Source organism: Balaenoptera physalus (assembly GCF_965194825.1).
Source record: "Balaenoptera physalus genome assembly, chromosome: 15".
Lineage (NCBI taxonomy): Eukaryota > Metazoa > Chordata > Mammalia > Artiodactyla > Balaenopteridae > Balaenoptera > Balaenoptera physalus.
Genome location: NC_138894.1, coordinates 66,601,368 through 66,624,219, shown reverse-complemented (window position 1 = coordinate 66,624,219; position 22,852 = coordinate 66,601,368). Strand labels below are relative to the sequence as shown.

Here is a 22,852-nt window from a genome sequence, read left to right as displayed (position 1 = left end):
TCACTCTTCTGAAATTGCACATAACGTCTGTTGCTTCTAATAGCTGTGTTCATTTCAGTTTTTTAAAGTTAACACATAAAGTAAATCCAGTCACTTCACCTGTTCCCTTACTCTTGATTTCAACTGACAGGTCCGGGGAAGAGGGTATGGCCTGATCTAGGGACAATGAAGATGCAATGTTGAAGAATAAGCTGGAGGAGAGAAGCAACAGGCACCATGGAAAAAACCAAAACAAAGCAAGGTTAGATTTTTCCTATGTCTTGCTTTAAGGTTCAGGATTTAAGAAATGTAGGTTGTGGGCTTGTCTTGCCCTTGTCTCAAAACATGATAATATGTTAACTTGACTATTCTCATGTCCTTATCATAGTAGAATGACCATGAAGAGCACAGACTTGGTGCTGGGGAAACAGGAAATGTGACATGTATACATACAATTTGAGTAGTTATGTTACTTTTCTTAGCAATAACTTTAGGACTGCCTCAGAACGACCTGCTGAATAATGCCAAGATACATATTCAACTAACAGACATCCAACACCTCCTAGGCTGGCCTAGAAACATATGGCTTTCTCTTTTAATCTTTACCATATAGAATCAACCATATAAAAGTAGGTTCTATTATCATCTCCAATAGACAGGTGAAGAAACAGTCATAGAGAAGTCAGGCTACAAACCACAACATATCAACGTTTGGTCTGGGAGCGTGGTCTCTGTCCTCAAGTTCTGGTTCTTGACATTATACCAGGCTGTTGGGACATAGCATAAAATGGGCTAAGTAAACTTTACTCAAGCTTGTGTGGGGAATTTTGGTAATCTCAAACCATCTGGATTTTATAGGGACAGCCCTCAGTGTGTATAAATTCTGGGCTGAGGTTACGTATTATTTGTGAACTTAACATACCGAGGCTGGTTCCTCTAAGGAAGGGTTCCCTATACCCGCATGTCTTAGGAGAACAATATACACATTCATACAACCAAATATTTGCAACCAGGAGTTTCATCTATAAACTGCTTGATTCATACAATGTGACACAGAGGAGATGTAGCTAAGTGGATGAGTAAAGGGCTTCATGTGGGCTGCATGTTTTACATGGATTGCCTCATCTTCAGGGCCAACCAATGTGATTCCAAAAGGTACATTCTAAGCCAACCTTTTTTCCTCCCTAGGTATAAATGGTTTTTATAACCTACTACTTCCTTTGTGTTTGACCTGTGTTTCACAGTCTCTGGTGTTGACAGTATTGTTTTCTTTCTGCCTGCATCATTCCCAGACCCTCTGCATTGACAATTCCCTTCTATCAATGCTCTTGTCCAGGAGGATGGCAAGGTTCCCTTAGCTGATCTGGGCAGTGACAGAAGGGCAAAGTTTAGAAGTTTAGCAAGGATCAGAGGCAGGAGAAGTAAGGGATATTTTACAGAGGCCTCCTGAGAACAACAAAGTGACAACTGAATAGATGCCTTCCTGACTGTGGAACTATCCCCTCAAGTAAACCTCAGTCAGCCCCCAAAATAAGAGAGAGACCCTTCCTGGGCACTCCCTTCTGACTATTTAATGATTACTCATCATTCAGTTTGATTGAGAAACTTCCCCACCACGGTAGAGCATGGTTTTCTACTGTAAGAGTTACATCAGGTAGATATGGTTCGGTCATTAGGATGTAATATAAAATCACCTACACCAATTTATCTTCTGTTCTTGTTGAATCATTGGCTTCCTGTCATGCAGGCACAGATTTAGGATCCTATAAGTCCCCTTATTCCCTTCATGTGTCTGAAGAGAATAGGAACAGAATGAATTGTGTTGATTAAACAAAGCTCTTTCTCCCTACAGGAGAGAATGAACATAAGCCGATGAATAATCCTTCCACACAGATTTACCAGGTAAAGACACAGATTGTTTTGAGCTCTCCTATGTGTCACAGTGACGACTGTCCTTTACGTATACATTTTTTTAGCACTCACAGAAGCTTCTACATATATCATTGTATTTGTTCACTTAAGGCTGTGGGATAGGCAGGGACGAGAGTACCATTCACATTGTACTTTTGAGAAAACTGATGACTGAAGGACAACTTATCCAGTTTATAAATTACAGCACCACCACTCCCACATCAACGCTGCTTTTCTTCCTGTTGCCTCCATCAACCTGGCCATTACACTGTGTGATAACATTTCAGTCAGAAGGAGTGAGAGATCTATTTTTCTTAGTTTCTTATTTTAGCAGGGAGAACTGAGAATAAAAGGGGGTTAATATTGCAAGTGTTCAAATACGATAATAGAAAAAAATTTAATCTCTTTTTAAACAATGGGAATAATTTGATTTACAAGGGAGATAAATGTTCTGCAAAATTTTATGTAATATGTTTGCAACGAGAGTCACATTGGGCTGCTTTGGCTCTCTACATAGCATTTCTTTGGCTTCTATCTTCCGGATGTGATTTAAAGTAAATTTCTGTCCTTAAAAAGCATAGAGATTATTCTGACATAATTTGTAATGTAAAAGTAGCTTGGGTTAGGGAAACCCATGCTCCTCTCTAGACTTAAGACATTGTTATCTGGAATACATGAGAAGGAAGAAAGAAGTGACAGGGTTTGATGGGGGTTGGGAGAAAAGGTGATTTCAAAGTTGGCTCTAAGGTTTTAAGCCCTGGTAACTAGGAAAAAGAGTGGTCTCCCAAATAGAGATATAGGAATCCAGAGGAGCAGGTAGTTTGGGGGAAACGTAATTTAGATTTGTTGAGTTTAAGTAACAGTAAAGTGAAAATAACAACTAGTTCCCAAAAATATCATGCAAGAGATCATTGCTGTGGACCCAACTAGGGCAAGCCAGCACAAGATTATGAAAACATTTTAATCATGTTGCTCCTAGAACCAGACCAGCAATGAGAAGGGGCGAAGGCAACAGCCTCATTTCAACTTAATGCATATTTATTGAGCAGTTACTATGTGCAAAGTCTTCTGCTTGGCCTAACGGGAGATGAAACAGACATTTTCACTGATTTTTAAGTGTCCATACAATAAATAGCTCATACAAGGTAGGCTGTTGGAAGAATTACAACAGAGGCATTGATAAAATTCTATGGAATATGGACAAGGGGTGAATTAATATTGACTGAAGGATTTGGAGCAGGCATTTAAGGACGAGTTGATCATTGGTAAGTGGATATGTGGGAGGGTATTTCAGGCAGAGGGACTAGCCTGAACAAAGGTCTGGAAACCAGAGTGAGTCTTCACTCAGTGCTGATTTGATGCTTTACTTGTCCAAGACCTCCAAAAGCCTTCCCCGCCCACCTCCCCTCTGTTAACATCTGACCTTTGTATGGCATTTGAATGAGTGTGACTATCTCTTTAAACTCAGGTATGATTTAAAGTCTATTATAGATTTTATGTAGGTCACTCCCTGAATGTTGGCTAAATATAGCTGCAGTGGGGGTGGCCTCATTCTCTTATTGTGTCACAAATCCAAGTACATCTGTTCACAGAGGAACAAATGAAGAAGTAGAAGTGAAGTTGGCCTATATGACCTCTGTGATGCTGTGATTATAACCCCATCCTTGTTTTAAAAGAATGTCTCCTAAGTCCAAGTCTGTTTACTGCAAGCAACATTTAACCAAAAAGAAGATGAAGGAGGAGAAGTAAAGAAAGAAGAAGAGGAAGAGGAAGGAGGGATGCAGGGAGAAATTAACTATAATAGATACAATCTATACTAAAAAGGGAGAGCAAAATATGAAAGTTGAAGTGTTGGGACTTCCTGGTGGTCCAGTGGGTAAGACTGCGCTCCCAATGCAGGAGGCCTGGGTTCCATCCCTGGTCAGGGAACTAGATCCCACATGCATGCTGCAACGAAGAAGTCAGCATGCCGCAACTAAGACCCGGCACAGCCAAAATAAATAAATAAATAAATATTAAAAAACAAAAAAACCCTGTGACATCGAAAGTTGAAGCAACATATGACATTTCAGCCATTTTCTATCTCCTTATTTTATTTTCCCAATAGACACCCCCCCATCCCTACCTGACATTACAGTAAATATTAACTTGCTTATTTATTTTTTAACTGTCTGTCTCCTTCTCTAGAATGTAAGCTCCAAGGGCAGGGATTAGTACATTTTGCTCTCTGTGGAACTCTCAGAATAAAGTATAGTGCCTGGAATACAACACATATTCAATAAATATTAGTTGAATGAATGAGTGAATATCGTGAGATGTATATGTTGCTTTGAGCCAAGAGGTCTGATGCAGTCATTTAGGCTGGTGCCAAATGGTATTTGGAAAATTGTCTGGTTCTTTGCAAAAGAAAGAAGTGATTCTCAATTCATACTCTAATCAAAATAAACTCAAAAGTGGATGAAAGGATTAAATATTTTTAAAAACCATAAAAGTTTAGAATTAGTGAATATTTATTTTGTCTCTGGATGTGAAACGTCTTTTTAAGTAAAAAAGCACTGGAAGAAATCACAAGGGAAAGGTTAGAGAGCTCATCACATCACGATTAAAAATTTTCCCAATGTAAAAATATTTTCAACAAATTCAGAGACAAATAACAAAATTGGAAAAATTCCTACCAAAATATTACAGAGGTTTAATGATGTATAAATAGTTCATAGAATTAATAAAAAGAGAAATTCTGAAACCCTGGTAGAATATGGGCAAAGAACGTAATTTCCCAAAGTAAGATTACAGACGGCTAATAAATGGAAGAAAAGGTTGAAGCTCAAAGAAACAATGATTAAAACAAGGAGTATTAGTTTTTGACTACCTAATTAGCAAATAATACAATAATTAATAGTATTTAGATCTGATGAGTGTGTGTGTAAATTGGTGGAACCTTTTATGAAAATTAATAGTTAAAATGCAGTAAAAGTGTTAAAATGTTTGTACCCCAAATTGGTTCCCTGTTCTTTCGATGGATGTTACCTACTTGGTAACAGTAAGGCACCATGACCTAAATCAGGTCACAGAAGCCAACAGGAGAATGAGCACTACCATCTCCCAGTTCATCCCAGATAGAATTACTGTGGACCAGGTGAATCAGTGTGGACACGCTGACTGCTCCTTAGCTTAGTATACTTCCTTTTATTTGAATCCAAGTCTGTCCCCTTTCCTTCTTGTCCTTGGTCCACTGCACATAGCCCTCTCAAAGTCCACCCCAATCTCTCTTCCAGAGTCACACTGTGTTGCTTCAGCCTTGATTACTTCCTTTTGAATATGTATTTTAAAATTATGATTCCATTAACATGAGAAGTGGGGGTTGGGGGTCCCCAATTAAGGCAACAGATGTGGCAACTGCGCAATTTATTTCCAGCTCAATCCTCACGCTAATGATTTGAACTCCAGCTGTGTTTTTGCCTCACTTGTAGCCTTAGCAATGTAGACTCTTCAGCTTCCACCAATTATACTACCTATGTTTCATACACCTTGTCCAAGACATGTTTCTCCAAATACACTAATTTAGGACATTGCACATCACACAGCATGTTTCTAAGAATATACAACCATATTGTTATAACTTTTCAAACCCTCTGGTCAAATATATTTTGTATAATTATTAATTAATTAAATACGTTGTCTCCTTCTAATGTGGTAGATTGCCCTTTGGGTCAATACAACCTAACATCCTTTGACTCACAGTAATTTCATATTTAGGAATTTATCCTAAGGAAATAACCTGAAATACATACAAATCTTTAAATAAAAAGCATTCTATTCCAGTGCATTATTTTATATTGAAAAATTACAAACAACAAAAATTTCCAACAAGGGTGAACGGGTAGGTAAACTCTGGCACATCTGTAGGATGGAATATTATATAGCCATTAAAAATACCTACTTAGAAAAAAATTTGAAGGCTAAGGGAAAGGGCTTATAAGAATGTTAGCCAAAAGAAAAAAAAAGGGAGGGCAGAATCTAAATATATCTTTAGTGTGATTTCAACAATATAAATATCTGCATTTATATTCATAGCACAAATTACAAGGAAATATGCCAAAATGTTAATGGTTATATTAATGAGATTTGGGGTGACTCTCTTTTTTCTTATTTTTCTCTGTAATGAAAATAATTTAAGAAAATGAGTTATGTACCCAAAGAAACTCTAACTGAAAAACTATGGGAACCAGTCCTGCAGTAATAGGTTTCATCATCAAAACTGCCATTGAACATTTTCTAGGATTTCTAAGCCCTGTTTGAGCCTCAGTCTCTTTTTACCATTGAGGAATCTTCTTCTAACTCCAGAGAGGTTAACTCTGCTAGACCTGTGGTGCATCCAAGGACGGATAAGATAAATTTCCAGCCCACTGGGCTTCATAGCAGCCTCAATAGTGCCCTGTAAGAATGACTTTAAGGATCAACTTCTGCAGGGAATGTAGAGGAGTAGATTTGGGAAATTTACTCTTGACTGTTCAAATGACTCACCTACTTTGTGTTTTAAATCACTGCGTTAAATTAATTGCAATGGATTAATTTGTTGCGTTGGATTAATAGAGGCCTACAATTAGGAAGTGGCAGCTGGCAGAACCTGTTCCTTCTGTAGCCGCCCCAATTTAGGGGGAAGCCAAAGTAGTTACCTTGCCATCCTTGCCGTCATGTGCTACTTCAAAATACCTGGGCTTTTGCTCCTGTAGAGCCTTTAGTCAGGTGTTGCAGGAATTTGGCATACCTTGCGGAGATTTCTTAAATCTTGACATTTATGACTTTGCAGAGTTCTCAAGGCACAGGCCCAGTCCCTGAATTTGCTTCATAGCAGCCTTCTGACCTTAATAATGGGACAGAAAGGAAGGAGAGAGAAGTCTGTGTAAAAAACAAGTTGGAACAACTTACATAATTTATGAAAACTTAGTTTGAGGGATCTTTGGTGGAAAAAAAAATGGGAAGACATTGACTAAAATTCACCTTGAGAAGAGTTAAGAAGCCAAGAAAGTAAAAGAAATTGAGAAACAGAAATTAAGAGCATGAAATAGGAAGAATTCGGACTCCCCTCCCCTATTTCTTTGAGCCTAAGATGCCCTCTGTGGACCGTAGGCTTCGAAGTACAAGTCTTCCCTGCACCTGCCTCCAGTGGGAGCCCGCCTCCAGCGGCAGGATGGAGGGATCATAACCTCTCTAGAGCAGCTTCATGAAAAAATCAACGAGATGAGGAACGTGTTCAACTCGCTGGAGAACAAGGTAGACACCCATTTCTAATCCTGGGGGTGGGCTGCGGGCTGTCAAATAAGAAAGCTGCAGAGAGAACAGAAAAAAGAGAAGCCCATGTCTGCAGAGTACTTTTTTATTCACAAATGAACGGCCAGTTGGTACCAGAAAACCAGTCTGTAGCAGCTAAAGATTTTAAGAGCCCCAAGCACCTTAAAAATGACCTGTTGTCTCAGGTGTGTGATTGTATTCACTATGGCATTCGCTCCCTGGCTGGTCAGTGGTTGTGAAGCTGTTTATAAAGCAGTAGTGTTACTTCAGTGGCAGGTATCTAGGGAGCTCAAAGTAATACATGGAAAGGAAATGGGCTCATAGCTCTAAATGGTTTCAGAATTCCCAAAGTCCCTATACAACCTGGCTGTTAGTGAAATGTATTGATAGTTCTTAATTTTTTGAGAACTGGGGTTCTACAGGTGAGGAAAATCCTTTCCCCAGGACCCTGCTGCTTCCTTTTGCCTCCTGGGGAAAACTCCACACATCCACCTAAGGGAGCAGTGAAAATGAAACCTATTTCTGTTGGAAAGTGGTTCCCTTTTTTTTTCCAAGCAGGAAATGTGAGTGAATGTCAGGTTTCCTTCCTTCAATTTTAAAACTTGCCTAGGTTTTGCTTTGATTTTATATGGCCATCGATTTCATTTTGCTCACAGAAGATGAATTTATATAATGAAAATTACCAGATCAAATGTAGTTGATCTGGTGATTTAATCCATCATGACAACTGAATTAGGACATGTGCCGAAATCCATCACAGAGATTAAAATTAAAAATGACTGGAATGAAAAACAGATTGCTCATGTTGTTTCCCAATCTTTCAGCTCCAAACACTTGACAGGGCATGCTTTTTCCCTCAGAATGATCTCTTTGGTTCCTCTTATTTCCCCCTCCTCCTCCTAGCCCTCGAAAGAAAACTTTGTGAAGCACAGTGAACCATAAAACCCTATATTTTGAAAATACGGTGTAGGAGAGTAAGTCATTTTATAATTGGAGATGCCACTGCAAGTTGGAACCATTAGGATAATCAGATTCTAAAAATGTTTAGAAATACACATTTGAAGAAATTTTGTTAAGGTACCTGGACTTTAATTTCCATCCCTTTAAATTAAGCATACTTGGTGGATACTTCTAATTGTAGAATAAACCTTCTAAAAAGTTCTGTTGTAAAAAGCAATCTGGAGCTAAGCATTCCTCTGCTTAGCAGAGTGTAAGATCATAAATATCATGAAAGTAATGTTATTATTATCTTATTGTTATTATTATCTTAACTTTCTGTCTGTTGAAAATGCTTTTTTCATTTATTCAATAAATAAAACTGAACTTTAGAAGTGCTCCATTTTCTCCACATTTCTGTTTGTGCTTAACTTTCTGATTTGCTACTTAAAGGGGGAAAAGAATTAAAATTTCTTGAACACATTTTATGTACCAAGCATATACGCTGTGGCAGGCACCTTACCTACATTTACTCATTTAATTCTCAAGACAGCCTAGTGAAATGTTATCACAGCTATTTTATGAATGAGGAAACTGCTACAAAGAGGTTAACGAACTTGCCTGAGGTTTTAGTACTTGTAGGAGAGTGCTAGGATTTATACCCTATCTGACTCCAAAATTGACACCCTTTTTATGGTTGGAAGTTGACAATAAAAATCCAGTGTGCATTCCTACACAACTGGGCTTGATGGCTGAAGATGATTCACATCACTATCAATGTGCTGAACTTCTACTGTTGCAGCTATTTCCTGCCACTGGAAATACCATAATCTCCTTTTCCATGATATCATCCAAGAATATTTAAAAAAAAAAAACAACTTATTCCCTTTCAAAGAAATATTCAGATATGCTTAATTATTACTCTTTTTATCGTTTCATTTTTTAAGGAAAAAATATCTGAATTTCTTCAACATCCCTTCTTTCATGGAATTTGAAGAGTTATAGATCAACACTGTCTCTCACATGCATATGTTGCTTTTCAAGTAAATCTCTTTTTAATCAAAAGTGTGAGAATAAATAGTAGCTTGCAAAAGCACTTGCCAACTTAATTAAAATTGCTTGCTTTCTTGTCACTATCAAACTTCAGCATGTGTGATATAAAGAAGATCCTCTTTTTCCTAGATGAATGGGGCCAAGGTTTCCTTAAGTTGTCCAAACTTTAGTCTTCTAGTAAATGAGTTCTGCACATGTTCAAGAGCCTGGTTTCTCAAACAAGAGAAATGTCCGAAGCGTCAGTGATACCATTTATAATAATTTATAGCAAACTGAATTCACTCTTTGTGTATTATTTAGTTGCAGGCTCTAGCCTCTGAACTCAAAACTGGCTTCACAGAAGCAATGCAAGAACTGTCAAGAATTCAACATGGAGAATATGCTTTGGAAGAGAAGGTTAAGAGTTGCAGATGTTCCATGGAAGAAAAAGTTACTGAGATGAAGAATTCATTGAACTATTTTAAGGTGGGCCCCTCTTCTATTTCCCTGCTGAAGAGAGATTCCTGGTCTTAGTAACAGAAGTAGAAAACTTGCCTTTTTGCCTAGCAACAAATACAAGAGTATTCCTCTGACCCATTCACTAATTTTCATGGAAAAATATCTATATCATGTTTTACTTTCTTGGATCTCTGTGTTAAAATTAGAAGCTACAATAGAAGTAAAATTGTTATCTCTCATTCATTGATTCAACAAGTATGTATTAAAAGCTTACTGTGTACTAGATATCATGTTATATACTTTTACTTCATATACCAGGTTAAATACATATCAATTCTTATTTTTTTAGGAAGAGCTGAGCAATGCCATGTCAATGATCCAGGCCATCACTTCCAAACAAGAAGAAATGCAACAGAAAATTGAACAGCTTCAACAGGAGAAGCGAAGAGAATCTCGAAAAGTTAAAGCCAAGTGAGTGTCTGACCAAAAAATCGACCAAAGGCAAACCCATAAGCAATGGCTTGTACAAAGGCACCAGGAACACCTTCCCCACTCTTGGTGTACAGTTGGCCACTGGGTTCCATGGGCCAGCATGTGATGGAGGTTATGCAGCATAAAAGTTGGTTAATACTAAAAATGAATGGTAATAGAAAATGCACTTAATACAATAGGAAGTTAAATGAAAAGGATGTAAAGTGCCATGTAGAATTTGACTTCAACTGTAAAAACATGTAAAATAACAACTAGAAAGATATATTTAAATTACGACTGTGTTAAGATAGTGGGGTCACCAGTGACTTTCCTTCTTTATTAGTTTTCTGAAATTCCTCTAATACTATTATTTGACTCTGACCATTGAAACTAAATTTATGTTAAACAATATCTCAACCAGGTTGAATCAAGTAAAGCTTCACCACTAAACAGACATAATCTTCATTGTTACATGTTTTAATATTATCAGATTTAAAATAGAAATAATATTTGTGTGACCCTGGAGAATGGTTCATTGTTTTCAGTTGAGGACCTGCTCCTTCCTGCTACCTTTGTGTTGGTTTGTGAAGAGAATGTAAATCATCCCAAGCAAACTGACACCGCTGTAAACTCTGTGAAGATCTTGACCACAGGGAAGCCAGTAACAGAAAAATAAGAATATAGATATTACAATTAGAAGGTGATTTGTAGATGTTTGATATTTTTTCTCCAGCTTTGGTAATGAATCATGTGAATTGCTAGTATTTAACTGTTTTTAATTTATAAAAACAGCAATTTTGTAGGGTTCAGAAATTTTCTTGACCTATTCTGAACTTACTCTCTTCTTAACCCCATCATGTATTAAGATCCTTTGTTTTCCTTCCTTAGGAAAACTCAAAAAGAAGAACATGGCTCACAGGCCGGACCTGCTCAAGCACAAGGAAGTCCTTTCCGTTCCATCAACATCCCTGAACCTGTTCTTCCAAGTGAAGACTTTACAAACCTTTTGCCTTCTCAGGCCTATGAAAAAGGTACAGTTCATGCATCACACTGAATTAGCCAAGTAGTTCTTCCTTGGTTCCTAGGGCTTAAGTAACGTTGGGAATAGGCTTACATCATCCATCCTTATTAGGGGAAAATGGTTTATTGCTCAGAATTTTTCCTTTTGTAACTGGAATGTAGAAGAATCCAGGGGATCTAAGAGATGCGGAGAGTCTGCCCAATTTTAAAAGATTTTCTTTTGGGGGAAAATACTAATCTGGGTATTCTAAGTTTCAAATGGATTGGAAATAACTTATTGCACAATAATACTATACCAGCCATAGGAGAAAAAAATTTTTAAATTATTCACTCTAATAAATTGTTTTTTCTACATTATTCTCAATCCTTGTCTCTCTGCATAGACATAAAATTGTGTGTTCTCCTTTTTTTTTTTCAGCCAAGTTTTCACGGATATGAGAAATTCATATCTGCTCTAACTGGCAGGCAGTGATGTCAGCGACAATCTAACTCTGTACTCCCCTTTGTCTGGAAAACTGATCTGGTGTTGTTTGTGGGCTGAATCAGCCACAGGCACATCCCTGATCTGGGATGATGGAACAGATGTTAGAAAATAATTGCATGTGGCAGTACTGAAGAGACTGGCTTTCCAAGTGATGTTGTTAACCATGTTCGATTACATGTTTGCTACATCTTTGTATCCTCAGCAATGTCTAGCAAGCACCTTCTACGAAGGAGCATGAATGTAGATATTAACATTGGATGAATTTTCCTCTTATTCTGGTCTCATGTCGAAAGTCTCCAAAAGAGGCTCAATGACTTCTAGCTCAATTGTAAGCTCCTCAAGGGCAGGACTGGTGGTTTTCTACCCTTATGGGTTAAGAAACAATGTGGCTCATATATTCAAAGACAATAAATGTGCTTTGGATAACTGAATTTAAAACTCCTAATCAAGTGGCTTTTAATAGGTATTAACTTCAAAGTACAGATTTGCTTTTTTATTTTTAGTTTTTACCCATTTGAGTAGTTATTTTAGAGACTCAATAGGTACAGCCTGGGAAAACTCATTTGATCCATCTGGGGAGTGGGTTCATCACAGGTCGTCCTACTTTCTTTGCTCCGTGTCATAGAGAGCACGACATAAAAGGATGATCTTGTTAGGGAAGAATACAGAATGGACTTGGAAGGTAGAGGTCAGATCAATGTCAAGTCTGGGGCAGCCGACCATGTTCACAAGATAAAAGATTAAAAGTTATATTTGCAAAGTGCCCAGGTGGATTTAAACTCGCTGTTTGGTGGCAAATTCTCCTTTCTTCCTTGTTATATGGGTATGGCTTATATAACATAGCTTATTCTACTGAGTTGCTACAGAAATTTGGGGATAATGTGCCATAGTAAGACATTCTGGATACGATTGGTGGTAGGCTATGTTAAAACTCAGGGTCAAAGGACCAAACTTTTAGAAAGGGTTGGCTTACCCACTCTTAATTATAAAATGGTGCCATTGTTATCTACTGACCCCAAATTCAGTATCTTAAAATAGCAAACATTCATTATGTCAGTTTTTCTGAGTTAGGAATCTGTGCACTGGGTGCCTCTGGCTCAAGGTCTCTCATGACGTTATAGTCAAGGTGTAGCCGTCCCACTACCCTTCCTTCTATCCATCCATCCACCCCAGGCACTGATTTAGGTGGTAGGATGCCGTAATGAACAAAACAACAAAAATTCCTTCCCTCTTGGAGTTCTTGTTCTGAAGGAAGCAGACAATGAACAAGACAAAATATGTAGTATGTTAGATGTGATAAGATGACAAATAAGGAAACACAGGTGTAATTTTAGAGAGGGTGCCAGGTAAAGACCTGAAGGAAGTGAGAAAGTTAGTTTATGGATCTCAGGTGGAGGGAAGGGAACAGCCCCAAGGTCCTGGTAGGAACATAACTGATGTGCCCAAGCAATAGCAAGAAGACCAGTGGGGCTAAAGCAGAATGAACAGGGAGACAATAGGAGATGTGGGTTTTTTTTTTTAAAGAAAGAAAAATATCAGGCAGGGGAGGGGGGCAGATATTTCAGGGCCTTAAGATCAATCTAAGATCTTTGGCCTTTGCACTGAAATGGGAAGCTGTTGGAGGGCTAAGCAGAGGCTTGACAGGGTCTGCGTTACATTTTGAAAGCATCGTTCTGGCTCTGCTCAGCATCACCATCCTCACCATCATAGTTACACGATAATTAACTCTTGCTGTGTGCAGTTTAGAAATGTTACCTGATTTAATTCTTAGGGTTATCTATGAGTTAAGTACCACTTATTATATCTTTTTAGAAATGGGAAAATAGTACTTGTCATACTATATCATAATTCTCTTTTTTCTTTTTTAACTGCTCTGGCTCCCCCAGTCAAAGGTAAGCTCTGTGAGTCTATCCCAGTTCCTAGCTCATAGAAGGTGCCATTCTATGTGAGTGAAATGAATACTGACTGAAAGCCTTCCTTCTTCTGCAGCTCAAGAGGCCAGATCCATGCATGTAGGAGATAGCAATGTGAAGGGAATGATGGGTCCTGGTGAGTGGCTCTTCTCTAAGTTCTCTTTTCTTCTAGCATTTCCCCCCTTTCCCTTCTTCTACCTTCCCTGCTTCTACTCCATAAGTCCCAAACCAGGCATGAAAGAACCCAAGCGAGGTAAAGCACTATGGTTACTAAGATTCCAAGATGTGTGCTGGACTAGGTTGGTGACTCGGTTAAACCCAAAGAGAGAGAAGGGGCAGAGAAGTTTAAGACAAAACCAGTATTCTTGGTTCCTTCGGGCTCATTTTAGTTACCAATGAATTTACACTTGCTGAGAACTCACAGGTGTAGGTAGCATGACATAAGTGTTCTGTGGACCACACACCTTATAGTTTATGTAATTTTAAAGTTGTTTATTTAAGAGATAAGTCACCAGAATTTTATAAATTATTTCATCTTCCCTCCCTCCCTTCCTCCTGCCTTTGGGAAACTTACCATCATTAGGGCCAAGAAGGACAAATTCCAAAATAAGATATTGTGTTTGGCACCCTTCTTTTTCCTCTTTCTGTATTTTCTTCCCTGGTGTGCTCACCTGAAAGGCAGCAGGTATGAGAAGTCAATACATACTACTATAACTTAGTTACATTATTTTATAAATTTATTTTTTTAAAGTCCTTATTCAGTAGAGACTGTGTACAAAGAGTGAGAGCATAGACCACAAACAGAGAAAGGTGATGCTTTGCAATTGTGGAGGCTTTTAATCCTTAATCGATATATTTAATCCTCAAGGGATAGTTGTACCCAAGCAGAGGCATAATATTTAAGAGTTCGTAACAAATATAATCGTTAAACAATCAGAACCTGATGGCAGACGTTATTTTTCAGGAATGAACCCAACAACTCCAGAAGCAGAAGAAAACCTTAAGTCTTGCCTCTCGGCTGATATCCAACACAAGGGCCATCTTCCACCTGGTGTGTGGAGGCAGCCAAAGGATAGTAAAGAATGGGGTGAAGAATATGTCACGAAAGACCACCCAGATAAACTCAAGGAAGCTGGCCAGGGCAGACACAGCTCCTTGGAAAACATTTTATGTGAAACCTCTTTAGCTGGTAAGTCCCAAGGGGCTATGCAGGCTGAAAATGAAAAGAAAAGGAAACCTAAGGGCTGGAATCCTTGCAATTTAGATGCAGTGGACCTATGAGACCACCCAGCCTCTGGTTTCCTTTATTTTTATTTTTTTTTAAATTAATTAATTAATTAATTATTTTATTTATTTTTATTTTTTTTGGCTGTGTTGGGTCTTCGTTTCTGTGCGAGGGCTTTCTCTAGTAGCGGCGAGCGGGGGCCACTCTTCATTGCGGTGCGCGGGCCTCTCACTGTCGCGGCCTCTCTTGTTGCGGAGCACAGGCTCCAGACGCGCAGGCTCAGTAGTTGTGGCTCACGGGCCTAGTTGCTCCGCGGCATGTGGGATCTTCCCAGACCAGGGCTCAAACCCATGTCCCCTGCATTGGCAGGCAGACTCTCAACCACTGCGCCACCAGGGAAGCCCTCTGGTTTCCTTTTGAGATGAACAAACTAAAGTCTTTAGAGGTGAAGGGACTCACCTGAGGTCACATGGCCAACTGGGACCACTACCTTGATTCTGGGTATCCATGATATTTAGTAATGTAGTGCTTTGTAAAAAAGGCGTAAGGTTAGCGGAGAAGAGGGCAGAATTTTGTGATCTATTTATTCAGTGATAGGGGATGTTCAATATACGAATCACCAAAACACCAAACACTGCAATAAGGTCTGTTCTCCCTTCCTTCTTTTTTCCCTCTTTCCTTTCCTTCAAATCATAAATCATCACGGAGCACTTACTATTGATATATGTCAGACAATGGCATATCCCTCTGTTTTACGGGAGGTAATTAAAAATTTTTTTTATTATAAAATACATGAAAAATTAAATAATGCTAAAAGGTTTATTATGAAGACCAATAACAACCACTTTAAATTCTTTTGACAGTTTTTTCTGGTGCTTGCTTCCATATTTTAAAAAGAGTTCATGCTTCTATTTTTCTATCAGTACTTTATTGATGGTTAATTTACACAGAGTAAAATTCACAAAGCTTAAGCTCACCGTCCCCCTCGTGATCACTACCCAGGTCATGATATACAGACCTGTATAATAAGTATATTAATATTTCTAATAATAGAAATAGTACCACCAGAAAGTTCTCGCATGCACCTTTCCAGGCAATATCCACCCACAGAACAACTACTCTGACTTCTGTCACCATAAATTGGTTGTGTCTGTTCTTGACTCCATATAAATGGAATATTACAATATATAGTCTTTCGTGTCTGGCCTCTTTCTCTCAACATAATGTGTTGTGTGTAATTCATTCAGTAGTTTATTCCTTTTTATTAATCAGATTGAATAAATTTACCATAATTTTTCCGTTCTCCTGATACTGGACACATGGATTGTTTCCAGTTTAGGGCTATTATAAAGAAAGCTGCCATGAGTATTCCTGTACAGGTTGTTTTTTAGTGTATGCCCTCATTTCTCTTGGGTGTATACATAGGAGTGGAATCTCTAGATTATAGAATAGGATTACATTTAAGTTTAAAAGGAATTGTCAAGCAGTTTACCAAAGTGGTTGGAACATTTTATACTCTTACCAGCAATGAATGAAAGTTCCAGTTGCTTCACATCCTTCTCAATATTTAGTATGACCAGCCTTTAAATTTGAACCATTCTTGTGGGTGTGTCCTGGTATCATATTGTAGTTTTTTTTTTTTTTTTTTTTTTTGGCTGCACTGAGTCTTAATTGCTGCACACGGGCTTTCTCTGGTTGCGGCGAGCAGGGGCTACTCTTCGTTGCAGTGCGCGGGCTTCTCACTGCGGTGGCTTCTCTTGTTGCCAAGCACGGGCTCTAGGTGCGCAGGCTTCAGTAGTTGAAGCATGCGGGCTCAGTAGTTGTGGCTCGTGGGCTCTAGAGCACAGGCTCAGTAGTTGTGGCACATGGGCTTAGTTGCTCTGTGGCATGTGGGATCTTCCCAGACCAGGGCTCGAATCCGTGTCCCCTGCATTGGCAGGTGGATTCTTAACCACTGCGCCACCAGGGAAGTCCCCATATTGTAGTTTTAACTTGCACTTACCTGAGGACTAATGATGTTGAGCATCTTTTCATATGCTTATTGGTTATTTGTATAATTTCTTTTATGAAGTACTTATTTATTTATCCAACTTTTAAATTGGGTTATCTTTTTATCCTCTATTAGTAGGCTTTCTTAATATATTTTGAATATGAGTTCTCTGTCAGATAGACATGTTGAGACCATTCTCTGGCTTACCTTTTCACTTTCTCAATAGTGTTTCGATAACAGATGTTTTTAATTTTAATGACGTTCAATTTATCAATATTAAACTTCTAAAATAGCTTGTGACTTATGCCTCCTTCCAAGAATTTTTTTGCCTATTCTAAGGTTATAAAGATATTCTAGTATGTTTTCTTATAAACTCTTTATAGTTTTAGCTTTCACATTTAGGTCTATGACTTATCTTGAATAAATTTTGATGTGTAGTGAGAGTGTAGGTTCATTTTTTTCCCATATGGCTATTCAGCTGCTTCAGCTCCATTTATTGAAAATACCTTCCTTTCCACATTGAACTGAATAGGGAAAGTCAAGTGATCATGTATGGGTGGGTCTAATTCTAGACTATATTCTTTTTATTCCAATTAGTAGAGAATTGACATCTTGACAGTATGGCTGTTCCAGTTGAGGAACATGGAATGTATCTCCTTTTATATAGGTCTTCTTTAATTTTTCTTAGCAATGTAACAGAAAATCTATCATTTACATTTTTTTAAAAAAGCATTTGCCCTAGAGACCTCTCTCATCCTACTACATGCTGGCTCATTGCACTGCTGCCCTCCTGGGACTTCTCAGTCTTCCTGGGAATTTCCTTCACATTTCTCCTATGTTAGATCCCTATTTGAGGTTTTGTGGAGTTTTTTGCATATCTTTCTTGGTTTCTTGGTTTACTCCTTGTTTTGATGGAACACAAAGTCTGGTAGCGTCCACGTAATTCGTTGATAGTTTATTTAGCTGGATATAAAATCATTTTCCATCACCATTTTGAAGCAATTGTTCCATTGTCTTCTAACTTCTAATGTCGCTAATGAAAAGTCGAATACCATTCTAATCCCCAGTCCTTTGCACATTACCTGATTTTTCTCTCTGGTAACTTTTAGGATCTTCTCTTTATCTTTGGTGTGCTAAAGTTTCACAGTGATGTGGTACACCTTACAATGATATGAGTCTTTTTCATTAATTATACTGAGTGCAATGGGCCCTTTCTTCTGGAAATACATGTCCTGGTTTTTTTTTTTTTTTTTTTTCTATTCTTAATTTGATAATATCTTCTCATTCATTTACTTTCTTTCCTCTGAAACTTCTACTAATTTGATGTTGGATCTCCTGGATTGATTTTCTCTGTTACCATCTTTTTCAGTATGTCTCTTTCTTGGGGTGGGAGGAGAGCGGAGGTGGGTGGATAGATTTCCTTGACTTTATCTTCTACTCTTTTATCTTTTTTAAAAAATGCCCAAAAGTTTCTTCTTTTTTTGGATTGTTCTTTTTTAAAAAATAGGGTCCTGTCATTATTAAATGGCTAGAACTTTTTTGGTAACACTTTGAGGATATTAACCATAAGATTTTTTTTTTAAAGGTTTTTTTTTTTTCCTGCATTGTCTCTGTTCATTCACGGTTCCTCCTTTGTTTTTTTTAAAGCACACACTTATTTATTTATTTATTATTTATTCTTAGTTGCATTGGGTCTTCGTTGCTGCACATGGGCTTTCTCTAGCTGTGGTGAGCGGGGGCTACTCTTCTTTGCGGTGCGCAGGCTTCTCATTGCGGTGGCTTCTCTTGTTGTGGAGCAACGGCTCTAGGTGCGAGGGCTGCAGTAGTTGTGGCTCAAGGGCTCTAGAGTGCAGGCTCAGTAGTTGCAGTGCACGGGCTTAGTTGCTCCATGGCATGTGGGATCTTCCTGGAACAGGGATTGGACATGTGTCCCCTGCACTGGCAGGCAGATTCTTAACCACTGCACCACCAGGGAAGTCCCTTTAAAAAAATTTTTTTTTGTTGTTTATTTGGCTGTTCCAGCTCTTAGTTGCAGCACATGGGATCTTTTTTGTGGTTGGTGAGATCTTTTAGTTGTGGCATGCGTGATCTTTAGTTGCAGCACGTGGGCTCTTAGTTGTGGCATGCGGGATCTAGTTCCCTGACGAGGGATCGAACCCGGGCCCCCAGAATTGGGAGCACGGAGTCTTAACCGTTGGACCACCAGGGAAGTCCCCCTCCTCCTTTTAAAAATATGTGTATATACTTTTTCCTTCTCTTTCTTTTATGATGTAAGATTGATTAACTGTCTGAGGATTCTTAGCTAATTATTTATATCCAAGAAAAAGGCCCTAAATTTAAAAAAACCTGAAAATTCTGTGTTGGTTAAGTTTATCAATAAGTGGGCTTCATTATCTGCTAAACAGGTGGCAAATTACCTTTTTGATAGGTGACCTCTTTATGTCAGTGTTTGTAGATCTTTTTCACTTGGGCAGTTCAGTTTCTCCAGTGGAAGGTCCTCCCCTCTCCTGCCTGGACAGTGTAAGTCTGGCTGCTGGCATTCTGGGACCTGCAGCGGAAGAGGCTGAGAAGAGTCTGACTGTTCCGTATGCAAGCCTTCTCTGAGTCCCTTTGTTTTCATTTAAGCATCTCAACTCTGCCCTCTACTATGTCTGATGTTAGCTCAGATACCAGAGACTCAGGCTTCTCTAGTTTAATTTTTCTCATTTCCCATCGGGTGGAAATGAGGAACCATCTGGCATGGGGATGGGGAGCTGGAGGTTCAATTGCCCTTTATGTAGACTATTTCTCCTGTTTACAGCATTGCCCCTTATTTGTACGTTCAGTGGTGCCTTGGTGCCTCCAATCCTTGAGCCTTTCTGCTTCTCAGCCGATTTCCCATCCTCAGATGAAAACACCAAAGTAAAGGGTTTTGTGCCCTTTACTCTGCTGAATTAATAAACATGCATCCATTCTGTTTTACATCTTCCAAAAACTTGTTGGTTTCTCTTTATATTGCTTTCAATATCTCTTTATTGCTTTCTAACATTTAATGGGGTTTCAGGGAAGAGTGGTTAACTAAAATTCCCTCCTTGGTTTGTTTTTAAAGCTAAAAGACAGACTGTGGCTTTGGAACTGCTTGAATCAGAAAGAAAATATGTCATTAACATCTCTCTGATCCTGAAGATCAAGGCAACATTCCAGGGGTCAGATGGAAAGAGGAATTCCAAAGAGAGAAGGTATCCATGTATTCATTGCCTTTGCTTTTCAGATTGATTAAAATTTAAGGTAAGTTGTTTATTGTTTCCACTTTGGGAATTCTGGGACCTGTAAAGAGTTCCAGAAATAGTCTTTGAAAAGAGAATATCAGTGACAGCAGGTAACCCTTGGCAAGTCTCAAATTTAGATTCTGAGCAGATAAGAAAATGAGTGTAGTCTCTGGGGCTTTCGGTGTCCCTGGCCTGTCTGTTAAGAACCTAAAAGAGGAAAAAATGCTACAGTGAGGGAGGCATTCCTGTCTGTTGCCATCTGCATGTTCCACTGGGATCCTGGAAGACCCCCTGGAATCACTTCTCATGAAAGTACAGGGAATGGATGCAATGGAGGTCTGAAGTGGCCATTAGATAAATGATACAGGGCTGATATAGCTATGAACTTGGACCCTTTTCATTATTTGTTCATGTGATCCTGGATGATGTGTGAGTCGTGTGTGTGTGCACCTGTGTTGTGGCGCAGTGCTTCCAGAGGGCCTGTGATGTGTTACAACCGCTTGCTAGCCCCAAGGGTACAACACTCCTCCATCTCAGATTTGCTCTGCTTGCCTCTCTGTTGAGAGAAAGCAGGAAAGAGAAACTATGATTTGGTGGGAAAAGACTAATGTCATAAAGATGTAATAATCCAGATCAACTGAGGAAAGGCCAATCCAGATAAATGAAAAGTCTGGATGATAGACTACTGGAGACAAATACAGCATCGCGACTTTAAGCATTCTGTCGGGTAATATACACTGGTGGCTCATAAACCCTGGGAAGCCCTGACTATGTTTTCCTGATTCTTATCACCCCCCCACCCCCAATCTTACTTGGCTTTGCAGCTGCCAGCAGTACACCCAGTCACCAAAACGCAATGCTCCCCCTATCTGGGTGATTGAGGTAAGAAAATATTCCCTGACAAATCCACCAGTGGCTTAACTATTTTCAAGAATTGTTTCACTGGGACTTCCCTGGCGGTCCAGTGGTTAAGACTCCTGTGCTTCCAATGCAGGGGGCGTGGATTCGATCCCTAGCTGGGGAACTAAGATCCCACATGCCGCACGGTGTGGCCAAAATATAAAAAATAAATAAATAAAAAGGAATAAATTTCTTTAAAAAAAAAGGAATATTCATTGTTAAAAAAAAGAATTATTTCACTGCAAAACTAAAGTAAACAAAACAGAAAGCAGCAAGGAGAAGAAAGGGTAATGTGACACTTAAAGCTGTGAACAAGAGAGGCTCTGGATTGGGGGTTTTACTTTCTCTCAGCGGCCACCTAGATTCTTGCTGGTCCTTCCTTTCCCTTCGGGCCACTTGATTCCCCCTCCTTCACCCCAGTCGAGCTTGTCCTACCCTCCCAGATTGCCCCTTCAGCCCTCTGAGACGTCTCTCCGGCCTCTAGCTACCTTGCTGTTGCCAAAGACTTGCTCAGTTTACATTAAAACCAATCTAAAACCCAGTATACCTTTTGATGGGCTTTGCCTCCACATCTAAGATTCTAAGCCAGCAGTATCTCTTTCTAGTCTCTGAAAATGTGGGGATGGAGCAAGGAGAGAGAAAGAGAGGATTGTTTGCTCTGGAATACAGTAACCAGGCCCCATGCTTGGCACTTCATTTATATTAACTTCATGAAATCTTCACAAGATCCCTGTGAATCCTACCTTATGGATGAAGAAACTCAGGTCCAGAGAGGTTTAAAGCCACAAAACCAATAGGTGCCAGAACTCAAGCCCAGGCCTGTCTGACCCTGTGTCTTCTGCTCTTTCAACATCACACTGCTTCCCTAAGGACCATGTGATTGCAAAGATACCACCTTGACTAACAGCAATATGCCAAGTGCCTCAGCCAGAAGCCGACTTTGTCTCTTCCTATTTCACAACTTATGCTTCTCTCTTAACCGCCCATGAGTTCTTACTTCAGACCTCAGCTGACCTGTCAGGTAGGGATATGTTCTTAGCTCACGGAAGCTCTTTTCTACTTGCCCTCACTTCTACTTCTCATGACCCATTACTGAGGAAGAAGTGGGCCTTTCCCCAAAATCCTAACATTAAAAAAAATTAAAACTATCATGCCATCCTCAATGAAAGTAAGACAATGGCTATTTCTCATATCCATGATAATGCTATTCATGTTAGTTATCTGCTAAGCAAACTCTGTTTTGTTTTCATAGCCCAAGAAGAGAAAAGCTTCAACTCAGTATTCTTAGTGCTAATCTCTGGTTCTGAGGTTTGCAATGTTGCCCTTCTCCTACCTGGGGTTAGATCTTCATCCTCCTCCTTTACTATGTTTCTTTTTTTTTAAGCTTTCTGAAGCCTCCAGGTGTACTTTATTTAAATAGACCAGCTGAATGAAATACAAAACAGAATGAGATTATTCCTCTTCCCTACTGGCATTTTTCCTCCCATGCAAAGATGAAAATTAATTTATTAACATTTACTATTTTTCCCATCACAAACTGCAAGCCTTCTGCATCTTCTACCCTCACTGAAAAGTCACCTGGGGGTGAAAACAACACTCACTACAACTACATACCTGACACTCAAACCTGAGGTTGCCACATCTTCTCAAGCCTATAAAATAAAACTTCAGGTTTTCCACAGAAAAACATGAAGCACTCAGGAGTCTCCTCAGGCTGTTTCAAGCCAGCCCTGCCCCTGGCTGGAAGGGCCTGACGCTGCAGGGGCAAAGGCTGCCAGCTGAAGCCTGAGGGGAACGTGCAGGCTGTTGTCCATTTGTAGGAGGATCACAGAAGTTGGAGTTCTTGGCTTTTTCCGGTATGATTCACGCACACAGAGCCACAACCTCAGGCTCAAACAGTCCTGTCTGAACCCCTATCAGGAGGGGCAAAGTCAGTTCCACAGAATTGCCAGTTAGCCTTAAAAGCTAAACTCCAGGGCCACATCTACCAAG

The 22,852-nt window shown here is 39.3% G+C and overlaps 1 protein-coding gene across 1 annotated transcript in view; it reads left to right on the top strand.

The window, feature by feature from the left end:
• The window catches only part of ARHGEF33 (Rho guanine nucleotide exchange factor 33), a 77,745-nt gene that overhangs the window by 29,182 nt on the left and 25,711 nt on the right, over nt 1–22,852 (top strand). Inside the window, exons 2-9 of the mRNA XM_082427926.1 lie at nt 131–241; nt 1,832–1,881; nt 9,472–9,636; nt 9,959–10,080; nt 10,969–11,111; nt 13,574–13,633; nt 14,462–14,686; nt 19,801–19,930. Of these exons, the coding sequence (XP_082284052.1) occupies nt 217–241; nt 1,832–1,881; nt 9,472–9,636; nt 9,959–10,080; nt 10,969–11,111; nt 13,574–13,633; nt 14,462–14,686; nt 19,801–19,930 (920 nt within the window). The 5' untranslated portion in view covers nt 131–216. The remainder of the gene's footprint in view (nt 1–130; nt 242–1,831; nt 1,882–9,471; nt 9,637–9,958; nt 10,081–10,968; nt 11,112–13,573; nt 13,634–14,461; nt 14,687–19,800; nt 19,931–22,852) is intronic.